Source organism: Argiope bruennichi, chromosome 11, assembly GCF_947563725.1.
Source record: "Argiope bruennichi chromosome 11, qqArgBrue1.1, whole genome shotgun sequence".
In the NCBI taxonomy this organism is placed as follows: domain Eukaryota; kingdom Metazoa; phylum Arthropoda; class Arachnida; order Araneae; family Araneidae; genus Argiope; species Argiope bruennichi.
Window position 1 is genome coordinate 19,225,797 of NC_079161.1, and position 10,817 is coordinate 19,236,613.

The 10,817-nt window shown below is 28.0% G+C and overlaps 1 protein-coding gene across 1 annotated transcript in view; it reads right to left on the reverse strand.

The window, feature by feature from the left end:
* The window catches only part of LOC129956447 (uncharacterized), a 33,518-nt gene extending 24,612 nt beyond the window's left edge, over positions 1–8,906 (reverse strand). The window contains exons 1-2 of the mRNA XM_056068329.1: positions 8,803–8,906; positions 2,647–2,765 (exon numbers count right to left, since the gene is read on the reverse strand). Coding sequence (XP_055924304.1) covers positions 2,647–2,757 — 111 coding nt within the window. The 5' untranslated portion in view covers positions 2,758–2,765; positions 8,803–8,906. The remainder of the gene's footprint in view (positions 1–2,646; positions 2,766–8,802) is intronic.
* Positions 8,907–10,817: the final 1,911 nt, after the last annotated feature.

The window sequence follows — 10,817 nt, forward strand, 5'->3', positions numbered from 1 at the left end:
ATTAATTTTTCGTAACATATCTTACATTAAAAGGAACAAAATGTACTAATTTGAGCTTCATTTAATATAAATTTATTAATACAAATCTTAAATTTGGAAGACAAATTGCTTATCAATGAATGTCTTTTAAATTATTGGTCATGGAATAATACTAATTTTAATTGCTTATTAATTCATAATAGGGATGAATTTTGAATGTAACTTATATAAAAGGCAACTGAAGTTTCATAATATGCCCTTATTCATTTTTTGGGGGGAGGAGGGGGGGGGCATTGAATCACACAGTTGCAGTTTCCTAAAATTTGCATCAGCTAAAAGTTAAGAACATTGAACCTTTTCATTACAGCTTTTATTTGCAAAGTTGTTATCTATATTTAACAAAATTCTTTAACTAAAAGCATGAACTTCACAAACGACTTTGCCATATAGAATTTCTAGAAATATTAAAAATATTTTTTAATATAAATTTTTAAAATGTTTTTTTGATACAAATGTTTATAAAAATTTAGAAATGTTTTTTTAAATATAAGTATTTAGAAATGTTATTTATTTTCCTTATTTTGTTAATTGTTATTTTTGTTGAATAACGTTATTAGAGATAATTGTGATCATTTCAGTTTAGTGTTGGCATTATTTGGAATATAGAATGCTACAAGATTAATTTAAGAAGTGTAATTTACTTTCAAAGTTGAAAAAAAAATTAACTTTTAATATATTTTCAGCTTATATAAAAGTAAATATAAATTTATCAAAAACTAAATACTCTACGTTAAAATAATATACTAATAATTAGTATAATATTAACTTAAGTAATTAAAGTGATTACGTGAAGTTAAAAAAATATCTGAAAGAACTTTTTCAAAAAGAGTAAACATAATTCAATTACTTATAAAAACATTAAAGTTGTAAATGCTTAACAAGTAATAAAAAATCTTTTAACTATCTTACAAAAATGTGATTACATTATTTCCTTTCTATCTTCATTCCAAACCTATCATTAATTTTTTAAGAAAGGAAAATGATTTAGTCGAGAATGGAACATAAATTGATAAAAATACTATTTCAGAACTTATTGTGCAGGTCTATTAAAAATGGATCATGGGAAATGATGTATTGTTGAATTTTATAATATTTGTTCAAAAATAAAACAAAAGCAATAACTTATTATCTGCATGGTTACCACGACAATATAATGTCAGAATTACTTTATGTTAGATTGACGTATTTCCTATTGGGTCCAATTGCTACAAAGATTGCGCTGCAGTCTTTGCGGATTGCCATGTTAAACGAATTTTTATTAGTGACTGAGAGACCTCTATTTCTCCTTCTCTGTGGACTGTTAGAAGAACTTTTCAGATTTCTACTTGGTAATTGAAAAGAAATTTAATTTTATAAGATTGTGGCATTGACATTATGTGACTGAAATTTTGAACAAAAAAAAATTATTAAATTCTTTAAATGTGTAGGTTTTTCTTAATAAAAAAAAAATTAACACTCTAAATTGCATTTCAGGCGTCCATGACATATTGGTCAGATATCAGTACTGTACTTTTCTTTCAAGCTGCAATTGTTGACTGACGACACTTTATATTATCTTTATACATTTTAATGTGGAGATCATAAAATAATGCATGCAATCTTATCGCAACTTTATATAGATCTTTGGTTGTTAGCATACCAATGAAACAAGACATTGTAGGTAGAGATGCATAATCCACGATTTTTTGAATAACAAATAATTTTGCTATTGTTATTTTTAAATATTTGTTCCAAATATCTGTTATTTCAATCATATTATTAATTTAAAATTATTATTTAATATTAAATATAAAATTTATTAATTGTAATCAATACTTAATTTACTAATTTAAGTAACGTGTGATTGAATTAATTTATCTATTTCAGCTTACTTCTTAAATTTGATTTTTTTTCAAAACTATTTATTTAATTTCTGTATTGGCGTAAACCATTTTCTGAAAAATTTGAATTAAATATAAATGTCATTTCTTTAAATTGTTTACTTTAGTTCTATATTCTACCAATAGATGGCGCCAGCAGTCAATGGAATATATGCAAAGTCAAATTACAAGCAATTAAGAACGATTTGATGGAACAGTGCATCAACACATACGAATACCAGTAAGACCGGTTACTCTCATGAAGTGGAGCGGCGACTTCACACTTTCCAGTGAAGTCACCGCTCTGATAAATTTCAGTGATATGCAATTCAGTGATACGATGATTCCAATAACCGGTCCGTTCACAGATTTCTCCTTTTCTGTTATGTTCGAGAGCTTTCATTGGACAGATCGTATCAATTGTTACTTTCCAGCAAAGTCACCGCTCCGGTAAATTTCAGTGATATCGTATCGATTGTTCTTTCTATCGTGATCCAAAACCTGTAATCGAAATATCACCAGTAAGATCGTATCAAGGATTTGAATCACACTCCTCTTTGAAAAGTATTGATCACTTGTATTTGTGACTTTTTGATATTGGTTACGTAATAACCGCGCGTAAAATATTCGTCATCCCTAATTGTAGGCTAAATGAAAAATAAAAATAAAGTCTAAATTAAATAGATTTGGCGATGAAGATGTTAAAGAAAGAAAGAAATTGGTATTATCTTCTTTCCTATTTGCTTACCTCATCATATTCATTGTGATCATAAATCTCCCCGCCGATGTGGTATGTTGTCAAGTCAATTGTCCTCCCCAAGAGCATGGACAGCAAAAATGGTATTGCCACAGCCGTCATCTTGAAACCTAAATAAAAAAAGTTTTTTAATAATTTTTAGCTAAAAGACTAAATTATGGTAAACATCCTATTTAAGGAATTTAAATGGTGTGAATGAGTGTGTATATTTGACAGAAAGGTGTGGGGGAAGAGAAGAAAGATAATGTGTGTTGAGGTTCAAAAATAAATATTTAATTTTTTTTTTTTTTTTTGTCATCTTGAACTATACTTTTATGTATATGATAAATTAAAATAATCTCATGTTTTTTTGCCACATTTCGAATTAAAATTCGATTCGCAACATCTTATTTCTAAGTAATTTAACCCTTCTTTGAATGACGATGGAAATTTCCACCACAACATTTAGTGAACCAAAAATTGAACTCAAAATAGGTGTACTGTCAATTGGTTATTGCTGGCAACTTTTTGTCATGACTATTGTGTAATAAGTGTCGAAAAAAATCATATGTCTCAATTAGGGATTGCAATACCGGACCAAAATTTCAATACCGGTATTCAGTATTTTTTAGATCTTAATACCGGGATACCGGTTTTAATACCGGTATTAGAAATTTTAGAAAAAGAAAGAAAACACAGGGGTTTCTTTGTTTTATTTGCCAGTTTTAAAAGAGAGTGTAAATATCACAAAAAATAATATGGAACTTATAACAGTATATAAAGAATCACAAAAAAGTAAAGGAACAACTTATTTATTTCATTCACAAAAAAAGTGTAAATATCACTATTCAGTCTGTGGTACTATGACAAATTTTTGAAATGTGATCTTAAAAAACATAATGCATCAATTGTACTGTCATTGAGCCTGAAAAGTAATTTTGTGTAAAAATTGCCGAAAACGCTCTTTCGGCATCTACGCTAATTTGTGATATGTTAGCAATGCGCGATACACTTTTTCCAAGTATTTACCTCTAAATCCTTCATCTTCAAATAAATCAATTTCTCGTCGGATGGTTTTGGATATAGCTGATTTCTGTATTGTATTTTGGTTCGTTGAATTTTTCTTATTTATCGCTAATTCTAATTTTTGTTCAAGAGACAATTCCTTTTCACTATCGACATTAGTGTCATCATAATCTTCGGTAACTGAACCGAATTCTTCCGAATGTGGATAGATTTGTGGGTAAAAATTTTTTTAAAAGTTTACTATAAATTTAATCAGATTTGAATCGGTTATTTTCTTTTCTTCTTTCTCATTTTCATTTTTAAAATCATTATAATTATGTAAATATCCATAAGATATTTTCTATTTCGGTATGGCTTTCTTCTGTGTGATTTTTCAATGTAATATATAATTCTTCAGATAATGATGTATGCTGTTCTTTCATGACTGCAACATGAAATTTATTGTTGCATTAGCTGTTAATAAATTAAAATCTCTCCGACATAATGCCTCTATAGTCAGTTTTATTGGAAGTAGAGCTGATATAGTTCTAGATAGTAAGTCGATTTCACTATCTGAAAAATTATTTTACAGTTTTAAGTCGAATATTGCTTTTTTGATTGGATTTCTTCAAAAATCGTTCCATCATTAGGAGTAAACTGTTACAACGTGTCTTAGAATCTATTATTAACATATATTCTGTTAGTATATATTTTTGTAATATGGCATTTTTTGTAGGGGAACGTTTAAATATCTTAACAAATTTTCGAACTTTATAAATTACAGGAATCAATTCTTGATGGGTTAATATTTCATCCTCATTAGCAATATCTTCTTCGACAATTACATTGTCACTATCTTCATTGTCAATATCATTCTTACTCTCTTCAATGTCGGAATCCGAGGTTTCTATATCCACAGTATTTGGATTCTTCTGTTCTTTAGTTTTTTTGGTATAATACATCTATTACAACTAATTGAATTCCATGAGCATAGAACCATCGCTGATTCGCACCAATCAACTTTCCAACTTTTTTCATAACTATTGCTCCATTAGTCTTTATGGATACAATAAGGGATAATCCATGTTTCGCTAATTTAGATTTAAGCAATTAATTTCGCTCGTGAGGGAAACATAAAAACAAAAACATATACTATTTTGCTATGTTCGCGTTCCCTGAACATATAGTGGAGACCATTTAAAAAATTTCTAGTAAATACCAAAAAACCGGTATTTAAACTTGTGAATACCGGTATTACAAAATTGTACAAATGGCTTAAAATACCGGTATTCGGTATCCCGGTATACCTGTATACCGATATTGCAATCATTATAGTGGGTGTGAGCTTGTCATTCCGCTGTTTGTTGTGGTTGGAAAAAACGTGCCATATCTTGAATATTTTTTGTAACTAATCTGAGATTTCTTTTGTTAATAAATGCGATAATGAATGGAAAAGGAATTTTTTTTGTGTGTGTTTCTTTTATTTTCTGTGCAATCTATGTCGAATACCCCAAATAATCTTCCTAAAACCATGTGAAAGAAATTTGCATCACTATGTAGTTGTTTCACTTCTAATGTATGGTGAAAAAATTTTTATTAAATGTTTATTTGAAGTTATTTTTGTAGAGAAATTTAGAAGAGAGGGGACATTGAAGATCGACCAAAAGTAGGTGGGTCACTCCGGTGCAAATATCCTAAATGCAAAGGGTATTCTACAATTTCATCCAGTAAATGTGGAATTAATTTGTATCTAAATAAGAATAATAATTGTTTGTTTTTTAATTATCATCAGGAATAAAATGATACAAAGATAAATTATTATTTTTTATTTATTTTGCTTTGAGCCTAACATGTAAATTTGGATGACGATGAATATTTCCATAATACTGCTTTTTAATATTATATATTTATAGTAGAATTTTTTTTAAACATTTTCATTTAATCTAGAGAATGAATTATATCACCCTGATTTATTTCACAAAAAAGGGACGATTTTTAGATCATATGCTGAAACATACCGTTTCCCGGTCGAAGTTATGCAGGTCAAGCAGTGGCCCTGCTCAATTATCAAGGCACAACATCGCATGACTTATTATGGATGCTTGTTTTTCATCAAAATTTCTCCAGAAGGCTGATTGCATGTTCATCATTTTATTCTAAGAAGGAAGTATCCCCTAACAGAAAAATCCACCTCGATGCTCCTTGACTGTCTGAATCATCACAGTAAAAGGCTAATTTCTTCTCTATTTTCTTTTGCGTATTCTTATTTGCATAATAAAATTTTTTACATTGATTCAAGAATTCCAGTGACTAATTTTTAAATAACGATTACGATTATAAAGGATTACAATTATTACGATTACGATTTAAATTTACGATTATAAAGAGTGAATCAAAATTAACGTAAGGTTTGGATTTTCCATCCTTCGTGCAGTAAAGTGTTGACAGCCGTATTAAAAAAAACCATTTGACAGCTGATAGTTTAGGATTAGTAAAAATGGATCGTTACACGATAGAACAACGTGTTTTCATAGTTGCATAATATTTCAAAAATAATAATAATTTGGCAGCTTCAATTCGAAAATTTGAGAATTGGCCCCTTAAATCGTTTGATTTAACACCACTAGATTTCTTTTTATGGAATTATTTGGAGTCAAAGGTCGTCGCCAACAAGTCCACACGCACGCTTGCATTGAAAGAGGAAATTCAACGCTGAATCAATGAAATACAGTCACATTTATGCAAAATGGTCAATGGAAATTTTCGACAAGAGTGCGTACGTGTCAGCAAAATTATTGAGGCCATTTGCCCTATGTGTTATTCCGTAAATAGTCTTTTCCTGTGTATTTTACGATTCTATAAAAATATTGCAATTTAAAGGGAAAAAAATTGTCTTTTATTTAATTCAAATCTTGCATTAACATGTTGTTCTATCGTGCAATGTTCCAGTTTTACTAACCCTAAACTATCAACTGTCATGGGGTCTTTTTAATAGGATTGCCAACACTTTACTGCACGAATTGTGAAAATTCAAATCTTGCGTTAATTTTATTACATCCTTTATCAATAAAAAAATTAAATGTATTCTTTGCTATTCTAATGTACATTGGATGTTTCATTAGTCTACTAGTCAACTCTTTTCCTCCAATCAAATGAGTCGTCTTCTCTTTTCTCGAGAGCTCACAGTACATCAATATTTGTTTGATGCTTCCAATTTTTTTTTTGTTTTTCCCCTCCCCCAATATCTGCATGAACATTTCGTTCTCAAAAAGAATGAAAGAAAATGTTTTATTGGAAGAGAAATATTGGCGCGAAACTTGACCCCCACAAAATAAAAGCTTTATAAAATAAGAGTTGATATTTTACTGTAGTTTTGATGTTGCCAGATAAATGAAATGCATTTTATGATTGAGATCGATATTCAGATGCAATGATTACCACCAATGTGGTAATCCAAACAATTAATATCAACAATCAATATCAATATGTAAATGTCAAAAATAGATGTTTTTGAAATTTAGTTTTTATATAAAAAAAATTACTTACAAATTGTTTTCGAATCGTTATTTTTACGCCTAAATCCATAAAGTCAAGTTTTCACCCAATGCAGGGATACTTGAATCTAGAGGGTTTCATGGATTCATATTGATTTTATGCATATGTAAAAACATGAACCTTTCTTTATGCATAAATAGTGTATTTTATGGAATAACAGCTAATATCAATGTTTTTTATTGGAATTCATCAGTATTTCAATTTTTCACCGATTGTTTTGATAGTTTGTTTAAATACTGTTAAAATATCGTATATGATTCGAATTTATTTTTCCAAAATTAAAAGTAAAAATTGTCTCTAATTTTTTTTTGTTTTTATTTAAATACATTATAATTTGTACCTTCAGCTATTGTAAATGAAAGTTTTAAGACGTTTAATTCACTTGGGGATTGAACAACAACAAAAAAGCGTTAAAAAATTTAACTTACCAAAATTTTTTTAAAATTATGTTTGATATGAATTGCGTAAAATTGTTTATTTTGAATATTTACTATAGTATTATACTTAAAAATTCTATACTGTTTTTTTAATAAATAAGCTTTTTTATTGAAATTTTTATTATTGTAGTTATTATTTTAAATTCTATTAAATAAAATATTTATTCCTATTTTTGCCATTTAATTAATACTAAAAATATTATTAAATATATATAATAGTAATAATTATGTATTATTTTTTTATTATTAAAAATTAAAAATAAATTAAACGAGTTAAAAAAATTATTGCAGAATCATTTTTAGAACCAATATAAGTTAATTTTTTGAATAAATTGAAATTTTATTGTAGTAGATTTAATGTAGATTTTACTTTGTTTCACAGTTGCGCGTAGATTAATCCATTTATTTTTTTTTAAAATTTCTATATTGTTTTTAATTAATAGGCTTTTTATTGAAATTTAAATTATTATAGTTATAATTTTTATTTACATTAAATAAATTATTTATTCATATTTTTATTATTTAGTCAATAGTAAAAATAATACATGCATAATAGTATTAATTATGTATTATTTTTTACTTAAAAGAAATTAAGCAACTTTGAAAATTAAAAATAAATTAATAGAGTTTTAAAAAATCATGACAGAATTCTTTTCACAGCCAGCATACCTAAGTCAAATTTTTGAATAAATTTAAATTTTATTGTAGTCCCCGTTGTAGATTTTACTTTGTTTCACAATTTCACATAGATTAATACATATATATTTAAAATTTCTTTATGGTTTTTAATAAATAAGCTATTTTATTGAAATTTTTATAATAATTTTTAATTATACTAATTAAATTATTTATTCATATTTTTGCTGTTTAATTAATGGTAAAAATAGTATTCAATATGCATAATGGTAATAATAATAATACGTAATATTAATTATTCATTATTTTTTAATATTAAATTTTTTTTTAAAATTAAGAGAGTGGGAAAATGCTTGACAGAATCATTTTTACAGCCAACATACGTAAGTCAAATTTTTGGATAAATTGAAATTTTATTGTAGTCCTTGTAGATTTTATTTTGCAGTTACACATAGATTAATTCATTTATATTTAAAATTTTATTAAAATTGTAATGGCGACAATTGAAAAAAATTTGGTATGACGATCAACTTACCTTTTGACAAATCGACCTGGGTGCCAACTAAAAACTGAAGCGAATTCGAACCCCCAACTGTATTGTCTTTTGTAAGTGCCGTATTAAAGAATATTTCCAGGTGTTTAAAATGTGATAAAATAGTAACACCTGCAACTTTTACAAATCAAAGTCTCTTATCTGGAAAGCGTGCCTGCAAAATAGATAACCTTGGTAAAGATTTAATAATAATAGATAGACAAAGTATTTAGCATAAATCTGAAATTTGAGCACATGTGTTGATAAATTATTACATATTCGATATAAACGAGTTCTAAAAAGAAGGACTACAGGTGTGCGGAGTAGTTGCTAGGCAAAATTACGTCAGTTTATTTAGAATATTGTAAAACGGAGAAAGAATGCTATTTGTAAAACCTCCCATGTGCTGCTTAAACCAGGAACAACGAATAATAACAAATTTCGGACTATCTTTAAAGAATTTGTTGTTGATACTTAATTTAATGCTGTATTAAAATCACGGCAGAATAGCACTAATCTTTTTATATTTATTGCGTGGTCAAAACTGAATCTATTATATCTTTGAATTTTTTCTTGCATATAAATAAATCAGAGGCGGCGGTAGCAGGGGGGCAAGGGGGGCAATTGCCCCCCGTCGGCGAGAAATCCAGAGTTTCGTCGGCAAAAGTGTTCACCATTTCATTATGGTTGTAGAGAGTTGAACATTATCGAATATGATTATTTAAAATAAACCTTAAAGTTAATGTATTGTAAACAATCGAAATATCCAAGTAATGGTTAAAGCGTTTTGGCAATATTTGGCAAAATCTATTGGACAGTAGGTCAATAATCGATAGGGTGGTAGGTCAATAATATGCCGTATTTTGCGGGCAATTTTTGATAGACCGATCTAAGAACTGAATGCAATGGATGTCGAAGACGTTAAGTTCGCAGATTTTCAGACATCTGATTCAAATGCCTTTCATTAAGCTTATAATTTGTACGAGTTTTGGCAATATAACCGACAAGATAACGAGTGAATAAGATATCGAAGAAGTGATATTCTCATTTTGCTAGCAATTGCAGATTTTCAGACGATTGAAATGTTGTTCACTTAGCTTATAATTTGCACTGGATTTGGCAATATATCCGACAAATGAATAAGATGCCGCATTCTGCCGATAACTTTTGGGTGACCGACTATGAACTGAATGTGATGAATGTCGAAGACTATATCCACAGATTTTCAGACATTTGATTCAAATGTCGTTCATGAAGCTTTTAATTTGCGCTACTTTCCGCGATATAACCCACAAGTCGACATGTGAATAAGAAATAATACATGCCTCATTTTGTCAAAAAATTTTGATCGGTTTACTAAGAATTCAAATGGATGTCGACGAGTCCAAATTCTCAATCATTTTATTTAAATGTCATAATGTTTATTCAGAATATAATTTATACTATGTTTAGCAGAATAATCAATAATCTGGCAATTGAATACGACGTCACATTTTTACCGAACAATCTTTATCCTTTGGCTAAAATTTTATCATAAATTATGGAAAAAAAAATTGTCTTCATCGGACACTTCGATTACCTTAATAGAGAAGTTGGTGCTTTTATATTAGATAGACGATAGAGTTGTAGTCCAACGATAGAGTTGTTTTCTAAAATTCATAATTCAAATCCAAGCTCTAAAATTAATCGTCATCTTTTTCATATAATTTTTACTTCCTGAGAAATGAATTGATAAATTTATTTATTCATTTCACTATGAGAATTGCCTGACTAAAATCTAGTTAATGGTTAAACTAAATTTTAAAAAAATTACTGTTTTCTTTTGACACTCTTGTGAGTATGCATGCTAAGAAGAGTTCTTTTGCTGCAGCCAAACTATGCGAATTCATTATAAATCACTAGAGTAAGTAGATTGCATAACTGTAAATTAAATCGATTTAACAGTAAAATATCTATTTTCTTTTCAATCTAATTTATTAGGCTACAATTATTACACTAAAGAAATATTACCGACTGCA